The 20,062-nt window shown below is 40.4% G+C and overlaps 1 protein-coding gene across 1 annotated transcript in view; it reads right to left on the reverse strand.

Moving 5' to 3' along the window:
- Positions 1-20,062, reverse strand: part of ANKFN1 (ankyrin repeat and fibronectin type III domain containing 1) — a 59,601-nt gene that overhangs the window by 21,050 nt on the left and 18,489 nt on the right. Inside the window, exons 5-8 of the mRNA XM_018918961.3 lie at positions 9,898-9,995; positions 9,195-9,285; positions 5,819-5,926; positions 13-112 (exon numbers count right to left, since the gene is read on the reverse strand). Of these exons, the coding sequence (XP_018774506.3) occupies positions 13-112; positions 5,819-5,926; positions 9,195-9,285; positions 9,898-9,995 (397 nt within the window). The remainder of the gene's footprint in view (positions 1-12; positions 113-5,818; positions 5,927-9,194; positions 9,286-9,897; positions 9,996-20,062) is intronic.

A 20,062-nucleotide genomic window follows, 5' to 3' on the forward strand; every position in this document is an offset into this window, starting at 1 on the left:
GGAATGACAAACCGTTTCAGAGTCTTCACAAACTTGTTTGATGAATGGAAAAGGTGCTTCAGGCTTCTGGAAACCGATTGCTTGCGACCAGCATTTTGCATTTTAGAACTTTCTGAAATGAGAAAAAGAAGCAAACCCAACCCAGCTCTTAAATTTCAGTTCGTGTCTCATAAAAAACCTTTGTTTGTTGCACCACAGTACTAAATTTCAGTCAGTGTCCATTACATTCCTTTCAAAAGACACCATTTAGAAAGATGCTCAAATGCAACCCTTTGATGGTGTTTTCATTAACTTAGTGATACACAGGAGCAGACAATTTCCTTACTTGCTGCAAACTCAGACAAGAAAAAGCTGTTTTACTCTGAGGCAAGTTTGAACCAGCCATTCACACTCCTTAATGCTCAGAGAGGATGAGAATTTTACCAGTGGTCTCAAAAACCCAAGAAGGGATTTGAATCATCAGTCAACATTTTAGGTTGTTGTAATTCTAATTTTCTTACCACATGTAGCTTAAGCTTCTAAGAAGTGAATAACTGGTGCACAGGCTGTCACTGACATCCCAGCATCACCAGTGAAACCTAAGGAAAAGCTTTGAGGAGACCAGATTAACCCTCATCTTTCTCTATATCACATTAAATACATCTGCTGTTGCTTGGATTTTTTTTTTCTCCATCACAACAACTTCCACTCATTATTGCCTCAGAGTTTCCACAGTTGCCTTTGCTCCCTAGTAATCTGGAGTCCAAGGAAGAGGTGTTAAATTCTGTTGTTCACTTCATGTCCAAGCTGAGACCTGTTGTGTGCCTGCCAGCATCTCTTAGCCAGCTCTCCAATAGAAGAATTTTATAACATTGTCCCAATATTCTAAGAAAAATATTGTTAAATTTTTATAAATTGCATTCTTTTCACTTTGATGAATTTGATTAAATCTCTTCTCTTCTCTCATGCATGGCCTTGTAAGCCAAGAAAATATCTTCCCATGGGCACTGAAAGCCATGAGTTCTGTGTAACAGCTGTGAACAGATGTGTGCCTGTGAGCAGGTTTGGAGGGGACACCAAGAGGTGGCAATCAGGGACAGGCAGGACTTTATAATGTACTGGCAATTGCTGTTCATACCTGGATTTGAAAGCAATGGGCATTTAACTCTGTTTGGGTTTGGTTTTGGTTTTTTGCAATGTCTGTGCTGTTTAATGTTGTTGCAAGAGAAACAACAGAAATACTTTGAAAAATTGAGTTAATTATTCAGATATTTGCTGTGATATGAAAAGAAAGAGAAAACAAAAAATGTCACTGTGAAAGTGCATTTCACTTTTCTAGGGTCTGACTGTTTATTTGGATGAAGCATGGATCCCCACCCAGACTGAAGTGTGAAACATTTTGAGGGACACCCTTCTCCAGTGGGAAAAAAAACCATGACTTGTGAAAGCTGCAGATCTTCTGCTTTGATGTTCTCAGAGTATTTCCCATTTACCTCTGGTGCAGAATAGGAGGGGCCTGTCTGTGTCTCCCTGGTGAGTTCTAATTTTGAATATTTGAAGAACATCTAAATTTGCTGTTTTCACAACCCCATCTGTGGAAGTGCTCAGCATCTTTTAAATGCTGAATAAATTTGCACCACGATTGGCACATTGAAAGCCCCAGCAAGCAGACACATTGTTAGCAATAATTACTGCTCTGTGGAACAGTGAGTACAAAGAGAACAAGGTTCTGTTGGGGGTGAAATCATACAGTTCAGATGTATGACACTTATTAGATCATCAAATCCGTTGTCTTTCCAGCACAAACTTGTTCTCCATGGCATATTCTCCAATGCACTCTTCAGCTTAAACAGACTCAGCCAAATCCATGACTACTCCTTTGTTTTCTTCTCCTAAAAATATTCATTTGTATTTCTATCCACATCTCCTCAGATAATGGTTATTTTACTGTGAACTTTTTTCAGTGTATTGCAGTAATGTAAACCAAATGCTACATTAAAACTCCTGTCTTACTGTTTCATTCTTCCAAGGTTAAGATCAATTTAGGAATATAAATTTCATTCTAATTATTTTCTTCTGTATTCCCTCCATCTATACAGAGGCAACGGAGGAGGAAATTACTGAAGGCAGAGCAACATAATTTTGTATAAAACACCAAGAGACTGCAGCATTAAAATGAGAGGGCACATTACAAGTGAAATATATGTTATTGGTCTATTTAGTGGTTTGGGTTTAGTCCACAGCTTTGCAGAAGCCAACAGCAAAAGAATTAATGTAAAACAAGATGGAGATGGTAAACTCTTCTATATTGCTGTTTGCTTTTATTTTACAGTATTGTATGTCTAGAAGCCAGAAAACATGGAGCTGAGATCAGAGGATAATTTGGATCTTCAGGAAATGGAACTTTGTCTGTTACTTAATTAACTAATAAATAACATCGAGTAACCTTCATAGAAAAGCACCAGTAGCAACACAGTAAGTTTATATTAACAAATGATACAGAAACTGAGCTGTGAGCTCTGGGAGTGAGCACATAGCAGCCAAGATGGGAGAATTTCCAGTGATTAGATTTAGATCAGAAGCATTCAAACCTGATCTGAAATAGGCAATTAAATAAAAAGGTGTATTTATGACATTGGCAGCCTTTCCCTTTGAAGGTAGAGGGTGTAGAGATTTCTTTGCAGTTTTTTATGTAACTGCAACCCAAACTTAAAAGCAATCTAGTGGAAGAATAAAAACCATCCCCTCAAAATTGTGTGCTTCTGGGGTCTCTTCTTAAATTCTCAACCTGAACTTCTCAGTCTATAGGTTGGTTTTCAAGTCTACTTTTGTATATTCTCAAAAAGAATTATAATCTAAATATCTTAAATGCCTTGTGGAATCAGCAATCCTTTTCTTTGCTAAATGCAATTAAAACTATGTGCTCTGCTTGTGAATCGAATTAAAATGAGAACATTTTTATTTCACCTCTGACTTGTCTAGTAAAAGACATTTCAACTGAATTTCAGGAGGAAAATATCTGGTAAGAATTCTACTGAAGAGTTGGGTTCCTTTCTTAATGAAGCGTCACACAATTACTTAATCCACTCTGAATTGTTTAGAAAGAAAGATCTAAAAGAAAAAAAATACTTAAAAATATATTTGAAGTGTTGCCAGGACATACAATTGTTGTAACTCAGTTATGATAGTCTGTAGCATGGAATTATGAAGACAAATGGATGACTGTTGTTTGTAATCATCAGGGTTTTCCAGAAGATTAAACATATGAAAGCAAAGCTTCCTAAGTAATTCCCTAGGAGATTTCATCATATCACAGAGCAGGTTCAAAAGCAACAGCTGATCTAATTCCAAAAGCTCTTAAACTCACTGTACATTCCAGTGTATTCTTCCTGGTATTTTTGTGAGCTTGTTTTCTCCAGCGCCTGCATGCAGAGCACAGGGCAAAAGGCAGAGCCTGGATGAACAGACTCGGGCAAAGATCTGCCTGGAATGTGGGCAATGTCCCCTCCCAGATCCCACAGGAGCAGCAGCACACGGCCTCATCCTCCAGCTCCTCTGGCTGCTGAGGCTTTTGCCTGCATTGTTCAGATAATCTCAGTTTTTCCCACCTTCCTCTCACTTGTCCTGCCCTCGGAGCCAGCCTGACAGGGACAGGGATCACTGTGGGGCACTGGGGGTGCCTGGGCACCAGGACTGGTCCCAGCTCTGCTCCCACTGAACTCTGATTCCTGCAGAGCCTGGTTCTGCTCTCACAGATCATCAGCACTGGAGGCAGAGTCGAGGATCTTCCTCAAACAATGTCCAGCTGTTTACTGACAGCTCTACAGCAGCTGGGGCAAACAGAGATTCCTGAGGCTGGCACCAACTGGAATGTGGTAAAGGGAATCATGGCAAAAAACACAAAAATGCCTGGGCATGTCCTCAGCCTGTGGATAAACAGCAGGGCCAGGCTGACTTCCACCCTGTCAGTCAATCATGCTATTATACATAAATTAAGAATGGAAATCAAGCCTCTGTATTACATGAAGTAAAAGCTGCTATTTGGGGTTTTCTGAGAAGCTTGTCCTTGATCAAACTCCTCAGACTCCACTGAGGTTGATAAATATCAGAAAAAATTTTCTGAGTCAAAATGATGTCATAATTCTTACTTTTCCTGCAAACTTTGTTTTGATTCCTTACCAAATTAGTGAAATAAAAGGGATTGACATCATCATATATTTAAGGAAAGTTCCAAAGGTTCTCCTCTGATGATGCCATGCTGATTTATCCAAAATATACTACTGGTAATGCTAGCATTACAAGCAATTATGAGATTTTTATTTGGTTGGAGGCAAGGGTGTTGCTCGAGCTGACTCCAGTGTGGTACTGCCCCATGTGAGGTCCCACAGCCTTTCAGGTACAGAGGAAAATGTTCTGAGCTAAACACTTTTTGTGTACTGTAATTTATTATTCAAGGCAAAGGTGATACGAAATCAACAACAAAGTGATCTTTGCTCAGTTTAGAGACTGGGGTTAATTTCAGGAGCAGTGGAATTTTGTAAGAAGCAGGCACTGGTGTGAGAATGTCAAAAGGAGGTATTTTTCTGCATGATGTTTATAACTGCTTCTGTTCTGGGCTGCTATGTCAGTAAGACAATTTATATTAAGGATCTTTTCAGATGTTTCATCGCTTGGTTCCTGTTGACTGGGAAGGTGGCCTGAAAGAGCTGAGATAGGCTCTAACTCCAGAAAGGAAAAACTGTACCACAAAAAACCCTTCTTTAATAGCACAAAAAGCCATGTAAGAGATAGAATACATCATCTGTATTTTCAGTACCAAGACCCCCTGCAAGTGATAATGTTTGCATGAATTTTAATTAGAGAAACAACATTTTCTTGCAATATCTCCTTTCTAAGCATCAGAGATGAATAGTTTAAGTTGCTATGGTTACAGTGGGTTGTGTCAGACCGTGTATCAGTGTGATGGTTACAAATTTGCACGTAAAGAACAAAGGCTGCATCTTTTCATTTCAGCCAGATGATTTTAGCTCAGAATATTTCTATGATTTTAAATAATTTGATGCAATTTGACATATCAGTCATGCTAGGTGAAGAAAAATGAAAACTTCATGATAGTTTAACTTTTCCATTTAAAGTAAGTCCCTTTGCAATGAGGCATTATTCCAGTTAGAAGTTTATTTTAAGAAAATAAATAGTACTTTTCAACAACCCATATAGAACAGGAGTTTTTATATAGGCTCTAAAAAGAATGCCAAGATGTTGCCTCGGCTCTTGAGCTATTAAAGGCACAGTCTGTTTCTTATGAATGAAGACTGGCTGAGATTTGAACTCTCTCCTAGTTTTGATCCATTCTGTTTTGAAATGGAGCAATCTTATCTTCCCTTTGCATTGTGCAAGTATTTTTCATTATGGATTGGCATGCCATCCACTTAGTGTCTTCCATTTGGAGGCAGCCAATTCCTCCCTTTTGATCCAAACCAGTTGTTAACTGTCTAAAGTATTTCTTTATATGAAAAAATAAAAAAGCCTTCCTTGAAACATTTTAGTGGAATGCCGTGTGAAACTAATTTGTGGGGAAAAACAAATCAATAGGTGTGTAGGTTATGGAGAGAGAAAGACTGTGCCTGTGTGTGTGCACATTGCAGCCTTCAGATGTTGTCCTCCAACTAATTTCAAGGGTTAAGAGCAAGATAGTGTGCTAAAGTAATTCCAGATGGGCCAATATGAATATCTTTCTTTTCCTGATGAATGAGAAGGTATGACCTAGTTAGAAAACTGCTAAAAATGACAGGCACCACCGAGGCTTCAGCTGGTGCCCAGCAGCAGCCCTCCTGCTCACCTCTGCAGCTGTGGTGCTGGTGCTCTGCTCGGACCTGCTGGAGGAGACCTTCCAGGGCCTCCGTGTGTCCCCTCTGCCGAGGCTCCCTTCCACTGCAGTCTTTCCAGTCTAGTGAACAAAGGAATAAACAGAAATGAAACACAAAGGTGCAGGAGAGGTTCTAAAAATATTTTGTTGCCTCTGTTACTTCTTGGCTCTAGAGGAGTTTTACATCTCGGCTGGCAGGAGTAGTTTCTAAGTCTGCTGTTACTTGTACACTGAAGTTTCTTTGCCTTGTGCCAGCTGGGTGATTAATCATAATAATTATTAACAAAGAGCAGCTCTGAGAAGCTCCTTTAGTGAGTGACTTGACCATGGCTGTTTCTCTCCATGAATGGGCTCCGCTGCTGCAGTAAGGGCTGCTCTCAGCCTGTCCTGGCACTCAGCCCCTCACCAAGGTCACACAGTGATCCTTCTGCCACTCCTGCTGACACCAGGAGGCTCCACAACTCGCCTACCGTTCTGCAAAACAGAGAATGAACATCTTCCTACCCCCAGAGCTTGCCCTGTAGCCTGAGAAACATGCTTGGAGTAAAATCACTTCTGGAGATCTGCTCCCAGCAGAGGCCTGAACAAATGCTGGCAGTTCCTGCCCTGGAGCCACGGGCTGCTCAGCACTGCACTCCTGAGGCAAAAAACTGCTGCATCTGTCCCACACACATTCAACCTCCAAGAGACTTTGTTTTCACTCACTTTCTGCTAATGAGAATCTCAGTCTTCATTTTAAAAAACAAACTCATCGCAAATAGGAAGAAGCTGTGTGTATCAGAGAGGATCTCTTTAATTCCAGACTTGGCTATTTTCATATGTTGATTATAATGAGAAAAGCTCATTGCACCCATTTCCTGGCCCAGAGGAATGGTGGATCAAGGTATTAAGAGATCTGTCTGCACAGAGACATGCTCCCATCTTGCTGGCACAGAAGCCATGTACGTACTCACAGCCACCAGCAGTTTGCTCACTCACTAAATATACAGATCCAGTTTCTAGTGCAAGTTTGGAGTCAAGCATTCCTTCCAATGGACTCACTATGCCAGGGATATAAATACCTGTTTATTTACATTTAGTGTAGCAGCCAGAGTAAGCCCCATGAAAGGCTGGAAAGAGAAGACATTTGGTATCCTGATAGCCTGTGAGCAGTGTGACAGCCGCAGAGGGGCTGTCCTGTGTGCTCTGTGCTACTGCAGACATCAGGGCCAGCTGCCTTTACTGCTTGGTGTGGGGAAAATGTCCTTAGAGCTCCTGTGAGCAGCCAGGAGGGACCAGCTGGAACTCACCAGTCTCAAAGTGCTTTGGTGTTATAAGACTGGTAGAGTTTCAAACAACCTTCTGATTTCTCTGTCCCAGTGGTTTCCAAACTTTCTGGACCTCCAGATTGCTGACCACTTTAAAAATGACACAGAAACCAGATCAGCTTCTGTCATTGTCCATCACTCACCTGATAATGATTAAACCTAGAGATATTTCTGTCTACTGGGATCTCACAGAGAAGCTGCACAATGCTGGCCACCACTTTACAGGCTGCTGCTGTGTGGGGGGGAAGTGGCAAGTGCTCCCTGTCATCACACACAGACACATGTCCAAGAGTGTCACCAGCCTCTGGTGCTCTGGGATTGGACTGGGTCAGCATCAGGCCCTGAAGCTTTCCTTTCCCCTGCATATTCTCATGGCTGCTGATACAGACAACTTTGTAGACCATTAATGTATTCCCATTAAAATTTTAGCTCAGGGCCATATTTTGTTATGCAGCACGGGTGTAATGTCAGCTTGCTGCCTCCTTGCCAAGCACAAACCTTCTGCTTTTCAAAACCAGGGGTGAAGGCAGTCATGTGAATAGGGAAGTTCTGCCCCCAGTAACAGCAATGGTAAATAACATCTTGTCTCTCTAATGTGACTATTACTTAATGAAAATATTTGAATTTAGGCTCTGCTGGTCTTACTGTAAAGCTTAAGCATGTGGCCCTAAACCCAGCAATTACAGAACTTTCTGTACTCTTAGCACCCTGAGATACTGCACAAGGGGAATGAACAGAATTCTCTCCATGGCTTTTGTGCTGATCCACTGAAATCTGCAGGAAGATTTCCTTCACACCCCAAAACTTTGGAACTGGCACATAATGTCAGATTTCAGAAGGTTAATAACAGGGAACAATAAAAAGGGAAGAGAATGCAATATGCTGAAAGCAAAATTCACATCATACAAAGTTGCAGTCTTAAACACCACCTGTCTTGCCAGGAGTGCTCCTTCTTTGGGGATATTTGGCTGAATAACTGGCAGCTACTGTGAAAGAATCTGTCCCCCAGCTGATGTAAATTTTGGGTTTCTGGGGCCAAGTCCTGTGTAGTTACACCTGGCTATAGTCAAGGTAATTGCACATCACCAAGTTATTCAGTTATCCACAGTAGATTTTTTCCCCATTATTGTAGAGCATTTTTGTTCTCAAGCAGAATATTTCTTTAGCCTAGTTCTGGTATTGTTCTGGAGAAAACGCAAGAGAAAAAATGAAGCAAAATGGGACAATGGTAATGCAAAAGCCTCATTTATCCAACCCTCTCCATTATAACTACTGAGAGTAGGTACAGCTTGTTATATTTTTTCACATTAGCATACAAGGTTATTAAATTGCTACATTAGCCTAATAAAAGCTAGTGTTAATGCAATAAAAAGAGAAGTCCCACTTTACTGCATTAATCAATACAAGGGGAGCTGTAATACACTGAGCCAGTTTGGCAGGGAACACTAAGTCTGGAAAAGCAACAATACAATGTGATTATAATAGATTAAAAATTACAAATGACAACTCTTAGCCCTAATGAAGTCTGAGAAGACTTGTCAGAGGTTGGAAAAGGAACATTTTATTTTTGACACTTCTGTAACATTTATAGGCTACATCCTACCACCATGTGTGTCCACACTGGAGTGTTTTATGTATAGGATGCTGTAAGAGTGCTCCAGTGAATGGGATCTGTAATGCTACAAGGTAACAATAAAACCACATGAGATACTTTAACATGTTTTGCTTCTAGCAGCTCAGAATCAGGTTTTGATCTATTAATGTACTGAAAAATGAGGTTCCATATGTCAGAACTCTCCTAAGAGAAATGAAGATTAAAATATTTCCAATTTTTAAAGTGTTAATGACTAGAAAACAATTTTCTGTCAAAGGACTGGAGAAGAATAAAAGCTGAAACATAAATATACATGAATTATTATTTTTCTTAATTCTTGGGGGTTGGAAGGAATTGAGTTTTATTATTTATTTCACTCCCAGATGGCATGATAATTACATTGTGAACTTCAACAAAGCAAACTGGAAGCCAGACCAACCCCACCTACTTGAAGGAGAAGCATATTCAGGAGTAGATTTGCATGGAGGTCCCCATCCTCTCATGTTGTATGCAGAGACACGGATATAATATCTCTGGCCCTGCAAATGGAAACAACTGGAGTCAAAACTATCACTGCATTCAAAACCTTGGCTGCAACAACTGCAAAGCAGTGCCTCTCAAAGATTGTTTTTTTCAGTGAGAAACTTAAATAGCTTTAATAATTTAAATGCACCCAGATAGATTAAAATGTACTACAAAGATTGAAACATACTACAAAGAGAACAAGGTTTGAGACCCAATTCTGTTTGGTGTAAAATAGATATGCAAAGACAAATAACAAAAATGAGAATGACTGCCATCAGCATGTGCATTTCTAGAAGAAGGAGAAGAGTTGTTATTTGAGGTATTGGTCATCAGAGTCAGGTCTAGATTTCTCAGGAGCCTTTCATCTGCACTGATTATCACATGATCTAAAAAACAGCTTTTGCTCCAGTCTTTCCCAATTTCTCCTGAGAATGATAACTCAAAAATTGGTTCTATTTCTTTGTGACTTTTGGATGATGGCTTCCAGACATATCATGCTCAATCACTGGAACATGTTGCTACAAGAAAGGCTCTGCAGTGATTTCCAAGGGGGGGTGATGCAAATTCTCTTTGTATCACTGTGGGGACCAGGCCATGAAGGTCTAAATGAGTCCTCTGGAACTCACCGTCCTGAGACCTGTGATGGAGCACCTCAAAGAGTGAAGATTATCCATAATTATTTCACCAGCCAAAGGAGAAAAGTCTTCTGAAGAGCTCCATTCCACTAGAAACAAATAGCAGGAGAAAATCAAGTCAGGTACCAGTCCAAGCAAAGAAGCCAAAGGACTTGAATCACTCCCAGGTTAACTTTTCTCTTAGCAGATTCCCAGCCCATGTGGGTACTAAAAGGCATGTTTAACAGTAATGTATAGCAAATTCACAGTGATTAAATTATATCTCTGTGTATGGGAGATAAACCCAAAATGTCGTTCAAAAGCTTTTCAGGAAAGAATGCTAAAAATAGACTGAACTACAAATTACTTTGAGTCACCATTGTGCTCACTTAAGCTATTTCCTTTTAAAGACAGAGAAGCAGTGGAAAAGAGGTGAAGGAATTGGACCTGTTAATGCCATTTGGCAGTTTCTACATCCTAACCAACTGGATTTGCACTGGATTTGCACAGGTGGGCATGGGCACAGAGTTCTTTTGCCTCCTCAGGCCCACAAACTACCCTTGGCTAATTTGGATAGAAATATTCTCCTTGGACCAGATACTCAGTGGAGCCTCCTGGTTGGTTTCAGTGGTTCTGGCTCTCCTGGCCAGACCTGCTGCTGCTCTGGTCACTGCAACTACACAGCTCCACCAGGACCTGCTAAGCTGAATGCACTTTCAGAGGGATTTGAGGGCTGCTGGGCTGACAGACCCCTCCCATCTTTCCTTCAGCCCAAATTGTGATGGACATCTTCACCAAAGTGCTCCTGTCACTCCTGTTCCTGCTGAGCTCAGGGGTCATGGAATCAGCAGTTCTGCTGTCCATACTCTTCCTCAGTACTTGAAAAAAAATATTGTGCACATAAAATAGTATTGAGCAGACCAAGAAATACTACTGGATGATTTTGAAAAAAGAGTATGTTCAAGTGAGGAACAGATGGCTGCAGGCAGGAAACCTGCCTTTTTTCTTAAATTATTCCTTATTTATGAGAGGTGCCATCCAGGTTAACCTTGGAGTCGTACCTCTGGGATATAGTGACCTGTACCTTCAGATTCAAACTTCCAGGAAAACCTATCAAAACCATAGTGAAATTAATCTCTTGAGTTATTCTACAGTAGAAACTGGGAAATCTCATTAATTTCCTGGATTGACACCAAAGAATTCAATATAAAACTTTCCTTTATTTCCTAAAATCTATTCACAAAATAGTTTTTAGACACTTTATTTGTATATTCATTAGTACTGGAGTTGATAATTTAGAAGAGATCAGAGGATATAGGTATTCTAATTTCAACATGTGGAATTTTCATCTTCTGGCAGTGTCTTATTGGTATTTTCACGTTAAAAGAAAATGGCTTCAGAGAATTTCTTGTTCAGCATATATAGCATTTAACTGCCAACACATTTTCCTGAAACAGCCAAGTATCAATACCACAACTCATTTTTCCCTTCCCCCCTAATCGCTCCTTTTCTATGATTGCACTTTGTTTCTATGATTGCACAGCATGCTCTGCAACATTTCTGTGTTTGCTGCAATGAAAAGAGGATTGGTTTTTCTGTATTCTCATTGTATTTTTTCACCATGTATTTTTCTAGTTTTGCAGGGGTTTTGAATACCTAATTTCTGCCACCTTTAGTGGAAGCTATCTCTGTACATTAGTAGGAAAATGTAGGGACCATTGCAGTACTGTATTGTAGGCTTTTGTTGACAGTTTAATTATAGGAATACTTAAAAGCAACATTGAACTTGATGGCCTGTCAGAGTTTCCATTGTAAACCGTGATTTTCAAGGTTTCTAACTCTACTCATATTAAATCACTGCAGACACTGTACACATGCTGCAGACTTAGACATGTTTTCTGTTTTCCAGGAGGAGAAACCAGAAGGAAAAACCCTGCTCAAGCTGCTGAATTTATTGTCAACAGGCTTGCAGTCACTTCAGACACCATTTTTCTTTTCAAGGATTCATATCAAGCAAGACAGTGTCACTCAGGACAGATTCTGCCAGCAAATCCTGCCTTCACTGGAATCCCCAGGCACGCCCCAGTGTCCTGCCCCAAGAGGGGGGCAGTGGTTGGGTCACACTTTGGGCAGCACAAAGCAAAAGCCATGGATGAGAGAAGTAGCTCTAAGCAGCTTTTGATCCTCCCAAATTTTTAACTGTTCCATGGACTGGAGGCTGCCCAGACATAACCTGGTACTTCGAGAGGCATATTTAAATTTGGGTAGCTTACACAAACAAACATTGCAGCCCTGTCCTTGATGTGGGTCCCCTTCCACTTGCATTTGGCATTTAGAGGAGTGCTCCCAGCATTTCGAGATGCTGGCACACTGTCTGAAGAGGAGTTAATGCCTTAATCTGAGCAGGACTGCAATCCTACCTGTCTGCAAGCCTGTGACCAGCAGGAACACCACAATATTGGTGTTGTGACTAGCAACAGCATGGCAGCTTGTTCTCAGAAATAATCCAAGACTGCTGAGTTCAGGGAGAGATGCTGAGTTTCGAAGGGGAGAAGGGGCTGCCATGATCCTCAAAGCCATCTCAGGAGCAGCAGGGAGGTTTGAGAGGTTTTGTGACAGTAAATCACAGGGCTTTGCTCTGACCTCCCAGGGCAAGCTGCTGCCCCAGCTGGTGTCAGTGAGCCCCTGAGTGCTGGGTGACACTGGGATGTCCCAGCCCCTCCAGCAACAACAGCTGCCTTGGGAGAGTGTCCCAATGTCCCTGTGCTCATCCTGCCATGAGGTGCACCTTGGGTGCCCTGTGTTCCCCCCCAACCCCATCCTTCACTGGCTGCCAGGCTGAGGCTCAGCTGTGCCTCTCCTGATGCAGCCAGCAATGCCAGCATTTTGCTTTCTTTTTAGCTTAGCCAGTGGTGGCTGAGCCCCATGGAATTGAAACACAGGAATATGATATTAGACTGTGGATCAGGTTATGGTTATCATGGTTGAGAACCCTCCTTTTAAAGGATATTTACCTAACAAGATGGTGTATCCAAAGTTACTCAAAACTTAATTTTCAAATATATTTATTTTAAAACCTCACTTTTGGAAAAAAACTCATCCCCCAGTTTCAATAAAAATTTCCATAACTGAAAAATAAATATTTTTTCAACAGCTGTGTTGGAATAGTGCCTTCTTTTTCCCCTCATTTCAAAGTATATCTGTCATAAAGAAACTCATAACAAGTTTTGGAATTTTCTTGCTTGCTTATAATTTTGACAAACTTTTTTCCTCCCATGATTTTACTGACTCAAGTGAGAAGATGACATGATACAGCTTTAAAGAAATGCAAATCGATGGAAATAATTTAACACTTAGGTTTATATCTCCTGCTATGCATTGCCAGTTTTCAGCTCTCTACTGTAACGGTCATCTAAAAATAATACATAATATTCTGCTATACTGATTCATTGGGCTAGAAACCTCCTAGGAGGACATGGATACCAGTTTTCCTATTTTATAGATGTGAAAATGAAGTAAGGAGGGGTAGAGCACCTTTTTCAGTCAACAGGCCCCAAAACAAGGGCAAAATCCCTGTATCAGGCCAGTGTTGCTCCCACTACCTGGCCTTGTGGGATGTCTGCAGCTGTTCCTGTAATGCAAAGCCAGAGGTAAGTCTCATGGTCTTACCCTGCTGAAGGATCTGGACCTAAAAATTGTCTAATTTTGCATTAGCAACCCATCATGAAGATTTAGCTAAATCTTTGCCTCCTTTGTGAGAGGGAGAGTGCTAGGAGAGAGCAAACAGAAATTACCAACCATTTGTGTCACGCTGAAGTCCTTGGGACTTTAAGAGGGAACAAAAGGCTGCCTCACCTCAGCATGTAAATGCTGAATTATAAACATGCTCCAGTATAGAAAGCTGAGGATGAAGAGGGTCCTTTATAAGAGCCCAGGAACAGGAGCTGGTCTTGTAGACTGCACCAACTGTGCTGTAAAGGACCTGAAAGCTGTTGGGTGAATTAAGGATGGAGCATGTTCCAGTCCTGTTCCGAACACCCCAAAGGGCTGCTTTGTTGTGAACGCTGAATGTCTTTGCTGTTGCGGCTTTCCATCTGACACTTCATGTTATGTCAGAGCAGGGCTTTTTTGTGTGTTTAATATATTGGTGACTATGTGTTTTAATGAAGGTGCCCTGTATTCCAGAGCTAGCAAATGCATGATGTGTTGCTGCGGTCGCCAAGATAAGTAGTAATTTTTAAATAAACAGCAGTATAAACAGTTACATAAAACTCATGTAAATTGCTGGCACATAATTTTAGACTGGCTTAAGTTATGTAACTCACTTGTGGCCAAGTTTTTTTTTTTTTTTTTTTTTAAATACTCAATTCACGCACTTTAAAATAAAGGGAGAAGTTTATTTTCACCTGTTTCTTTTCCACTCACAATCCTTCTGTTATAATGAACATGTCTTTAACAGCTTCTCAGAGAGACAGGCAGACAGATAAAGGCATAAAACACCTCCTGACCCTATTGTAGATTCATTCAGGGAAGCAACTTCTCCTGAGTCAAGTAAATAGCCTAAGCCACAGTAGAATTTGTTTCTTGTCTTCACATTTGTTTTTCCTTGCTCTTATATTACTGAATTGCTAGATTGAGGGACAGGAGTTCTGTTGCTGCCTGTTGGGGTCTGCAGAGTAGTGTATGGAGCTGGAATTCTGGATTTTATTCCTGCATTTGCCACTGACTTGCTGAGTGACCTTGGGCAGTGCATTCTGCCACTCAAGCTTTTAAGACAGACTTGAGCAGCAAAGGTTCTGTCTCCTTCCCCTCCTCCCATGTCCAGGGCCTTGGCTGATGGTGGTCTTATCTTGTGTTTCCAAGAGCCTCCAAACAAATAATTGTGTTATTTATTAGGTTCCTTTGAAATAGAAAACAGACAGAGAGCACCACCAGAAACCACGCCATCTTTTTCTGCTTGCTGATCTTTAAAAAATTTAAATTATTTACTCTCATCAAGTCTTAGCAGTTGGATTTAAGGACATTAAACTCTGCCATTCATATGAATAAAATCAGGATTAAAGACCCTAAACAAATATTTATCAAACAAGTGAAGAGACCTGAACACCACTGAAAAGAAGGAATCTGTTGGTGTAGAGATCAGCTCTGATGGACAACACTGTTTGCAGTATTTGGTCAGCTCCTCCTTGCTGTTTTCAACTGTTGTCTCCAGCCTGATTTAGGAAAGGAACCCAATTTTTTCAGATTTTCAGTTCAGGCTATGTTCATCTCCCTCTCTCATGTTTGGAAATCCTCCAAGAAATGATAGTAGAAAGACAAGTCATACCAGCTGTAGGGACTACTGACAGCATAATGCTTCCATTAGGAAAAAACAAATGTTTGGCACTGAGCAGTTTGTGCAAACACAGAAGTTAAAACATAGTCATGGCCTGGGACTTGGATTTCTAGGTACAGTTTAAATCAAAACCTGGGCTCCAAACTTCTCTAAATACTAGTGTTCATTGCTTTGGATTTTATCTATGATTTCAGTTATTTCTGTAAACTTAACCAAGACTCTTTGTACTGGGTTAGTACAAAGAGAAGCATCAGTAAATCTGAAGAGGAATGAAAAAAGATGCAAACAAGCAGCTCTGTGCCCACCTGAGGCAAACAAAGCACTTGCTGTGGTGTGGTGGGAAAGAGCTGCAGGAGGATTAAAGGGCCTCTCAGCAGAACAGTGCAAGAGAGTACCAAAAAAAGCATATACAGACTATTCCTAGAGAGGGCATCTTCATTTGGAACTTCCACAGCTATAAATCTTCACATTACTTATTTCAGAGATTTTTTTTTCTTTTAATAATCAAATACTTTATTTGCAGTAAATCTTCTTCCCAACAGCCCAGCATTTTACGCCTGCTAATAATAACCAATGATGTTAAATAACCTTTCTTGTGGCCCTGTTTTTGAATGTTCTTTTGACCCAGGCCAGAATACTCTATTTTATGTCTTGACATTTATGGGAACCATTATGACAGCAGGCTGGGTGCCAAAGACACATCTTTGCTTGATCATGGTTTCATGACTAGTTCATCTTAAAGCAAATCTGCATTATATAAATGATTTATAAGATACTATTTTTACTGAATTTTAATAAAATTCTCACCAAGAGAATATAAAAAAAAAAAAGATCTTTTTTCTCAAGTATTTGATTAGCGTTTTCTAAATCCCAGCAATTCTCTATCTGTTTGCAATAAGACCAGCTATCCCAGTACTAGAAGGAAATTTTTTCCTCTGTTAGTGAAAATGACATTTCTTACTAACATTTTATAAATAACTAAGAAAATGGGCCATGTGGGTGCACATGCAGCCTTCCAATGTGGGCCAGTGGTTAGAAAGCTACAATGGATTATAATAACAGCCAAGACTTCTTTCTCAGCCCTGAAATTACAAACATACCCCACTGTGGCCGTGGAAGGAAAAGTGGGAGAGAACACGTGTTAGAACTGTGAGAGTAGATTGAAGAATAAATGGGGTTCTTATGCAGAGGGTTCACATCCTAGAAAAGCTTGGCTTGGATTCTGCAAGCTTCCCCTGCCAGTGGGAGCGTTGCTCTCCTGTGCTCTGTGCAGCCAGAGCCGCGGGGAAGCTCCCGCGCGCGAGGAGCGATCGTCGGTGCAGGCTCAGCTTCGGCCCAAACCACAACCTTAACATCTAATTAATAATCAGCAGCTGGCAAAATGCACCCAAAAAAGCTATCTATCACAAGGTAGGAGGCAAAGCAGAGTACTTCACAGTGTGGGGAAGAAAGGAAGGAAATACTCAGAGGCAAATTCAAGGAATCTGTTTAATGGGATTCCACTCCTTGTCCTCTGGTTTTAAGTCAGTCTTCATTCCCAAATCCATCAATCAAAATATCTGCTAAATCATTGACCTCCTTCAAGACGGAAGTTGAAGTTCTTGAGTCCAATCCTGCCACTGACTACAAGGAATTCACCTGTGCCATATCTATGAAATGGAAGCTGTAACAGCCATATACAAACAATTAAAAAACCCCCCCAAAACTCAATAATTTTGGTAAGTCAAAGCAAATGTAAAAGGCAAATCAGTGTCTGAAATTAAACAACATCATGATATGAGCCTTTTCCTTCAGAAATGAAGGGAGACAAAAGTAGAAACTGTATGTCTGGGTTTTCTCATAGCTATTCATCCTGAGCTGCTGTTCAAAATCCTTGTAAAACACAAAGCAGGAGGAAAGAATGATTCAGCTAGGTAACTGGTGTTTGATTAACTACATTAGTTAATTACACCATCACTTAATATGTGATTCATGTTCAAAGGTGATTTGAAATACATAACAAACTTAAACAATAGAACGTCTTAAATTTTTTGTTAAGTCCAGCACATACTACAGACATTGACAGGAGCTAGAAATAGAAAGGTTTGTTTTAACTTTTATACATTTCTGTACTGGCTAGGCATAAAAATAGAAGTCAAATTGCACAGTCCTGTTAGCTACCAAAATGTAACGTGCAAATAAAGTGCCCGGGAGACCTAATAAAATGCCATAAATGAACTACTGTAAAAAATATCAGACCACACCTATTCAGCAGGATAAATTCAAATGTCTTACAAAGAAATGTATTCTCTTTTCTTTTACGGAGCAAGAACTGTTTTGAAAAAAGAGAGAATGGACTTGAAAATATACAAAGAAACTTTGAATAATAAGTGGAAAGGGTTCAAGACCAAGTACAGAATGCTGCTCAGTTCTGCTATGGACTGGACCAGGATCAAGCAGTGACACAGCATCTACTTAAGAGAGACAGAGGTATTATTATTAAAGCACTTTGTTTTCATAAGACTCACTTCCACAAGCATTCATTTCCATCACCAGGGCTCTTCTAGAAGTCAAAGAAAGCACAGGCTTGCTGCTTTCCACTCTGACACTGCTGTGGGAGCAGATAGTTGCCACCAAAGTGGAGAAAGATATATGTAGATATGGATATAGAGATATAGAAATATAGCAATATATCTGTATATTTAGGTCTTTGAGGATCATTGCAGGGAGCCTGCTATGGAACAAATCCAAATTTGGTCAAACATGGAAGGCCAACTTTTGATAAACATATCAAACACATAATTTAAAAATGTGGTATCTGCTGTTTGCATGTGTTCATGGGGACAAGCAGAAGCCCACACAAAATGATGAGATTATTTTGTTGTGAAAGGATAACCCCGAAGAATAAAACATGAAGAATCACACAAAATTTATAGATCACTCCTGTAAAGTCTTGGAGTCTTTTTCACACTGAAATCTTGAATGTAAATTTTCCATTGACTTGGTGAGAAGCCAGCTGAGAATACCAGATCCAGGTTTCTTTGGAGCTCCAGGGCAGGTCTCACACAGGCCCAGACTCATCATTCCTGAGCACAGGTGCTGACCCTGAGTGCAAACCAGTTCCCCCCATCCTTTACTGAGACTCCCAGTGAGAACAGTAAATTGTCCTGGTCTGTTCTGGACTGGAACTGACCCTTTCCATGCAGCCACGTGACAGCAATGTCCTGGGGCTAATGCACATCCAGCCAGGACTGAAACAGTCACTCAAAGACAATTATTCTCATTCAAAAGAAAAATAATTCTGAAATGGATCACAAAGAACTTTGGAAGAAAGGAGGCAGGGAACGACCTTTTCTCAACATTTAAGCAAAACATGACTCCTTCTTTCCTGATCTAAGCCAACCTGTTTTGTTTTGCTTTGCTTTTTAAAGAGCTACACTGACTGAAAATAAAAATCTTCTCTCCATCCAAAAGAAATCCTGGAAGGCAGCTAGGAAGTTCTAACAAACATGAAATACTCTGCTAAAAGACCAAACTAAACAAAAAGGTAACAAGGGCTAAAGTGGCCCAGACAGCTCAGCATCACTATCTGGAAAATAACTTGGCATTCACAGCTACAACCAAACAGAGAAGATTAGCTTTGTTTGCTACATCAAACATGTCTTTCTTCCTCTCTCTTCAAACATAAATAGTTCCAGGCTCTAAAATAAATTAGCTCAACTTGGGTTATACAAGCTGTTTCATTTTTTTCTTCAAAAGGGAATATAGATGTTTGTTTAAAAATTATAAATAAAATATAAACAGAGATTTTTCATTGCATGGTGATCCTTTCCAGTAGGTAGTGATCAGCACTATGTCCATTTTTCTTCCTTATCCTATACTTTGGTATCACAGCATTATTATGACTACTTCTCATGGGAAATGGATGAAAAAAAAAAGTCATGCAGTAAGAAGAGGTTTATCTGTTTACTTATTCACTGTAAAAGCAAAATAATAATCTGTGGTTTAGCAAAATAATTTTCTGTGGTTTAAAATCCACAGAAAAGAAATGAGACAAAATTACTTAACATAACACTTTTAATTTATTTCTTTGAAAAATCCTTCCTTCTTTATGTGTATGTGTTGTGTGGAACATGCAAACCCAAAAAAGCTGGTTAGTGAAAGACAGCAGTTCTTAAGCCCAGCAAGCACTTGCTGCTCCTCTCTAGTGGGATGTTCCTGGGAGCTGAGTGCTGTCTGAGGGCTGATTGTGCTGCTGTGGGGTGTTTTTCTTCAAGATGGTTGCAGTGCTGCAACTCTGGGATACCAAAACATCCTGCAGCACCAGTGTAGTGGTGTAAACAGAAAGCTCTCCTTGGCTTCAAACTGTGCCAAGATGTTTTGTATGTTAACGTGGAAAGTTTTGATTGTGTTTTCAAAGATGTAAAACTAAAGCAGGTCCTAAGTACTTCCATGGTGGTATGTGAAGTTTGGCTCTAGGGCACAATTAGCCAAGGGCAGGGTTTTTTTCCCCTCAATATTACAGTGATGCTTCACATCCTTCCTAAATCTGGCTGTGGTGAGGTGTCTCTGGCTTGGAGTCTTTCTTAGTATGGAGCAGATTATTACTTTTATTATTGATTTATGCCATGCCTGTCTGCTTGCAGCCTCAAAACACTTTACTAAGTTACAAAATACTTAGGGATCATTTCACGTCAGCCACCACCACACTGCAGCCTTCTCCAGAGGGAAGCTGAAGGGAGCCATTAGGATGGTGCCTGCAACATTAAACAACAATCCAGGAGAGGAAGTAAAGAATACTCTGGCTCCTTAAAGCAATGGCTGAACAGAATGCAGCCACTGAGTTGCCATCCAGCTGGGACA

The sequence above is a fragment of the Serinus canaria genome, chromosome 18, assembly GCF_022539315.1.
Source record: "Serinus canaria isolate serCan28SL12 chromosome 18, serCan2020, whole genome shotgun sequence".
NCBI classification, from domain to species: Eukaryota; Metazoa; Chordata; class Aves; order Passeriformes; family Fringillidae; genus Serinus; species Serinus canaria.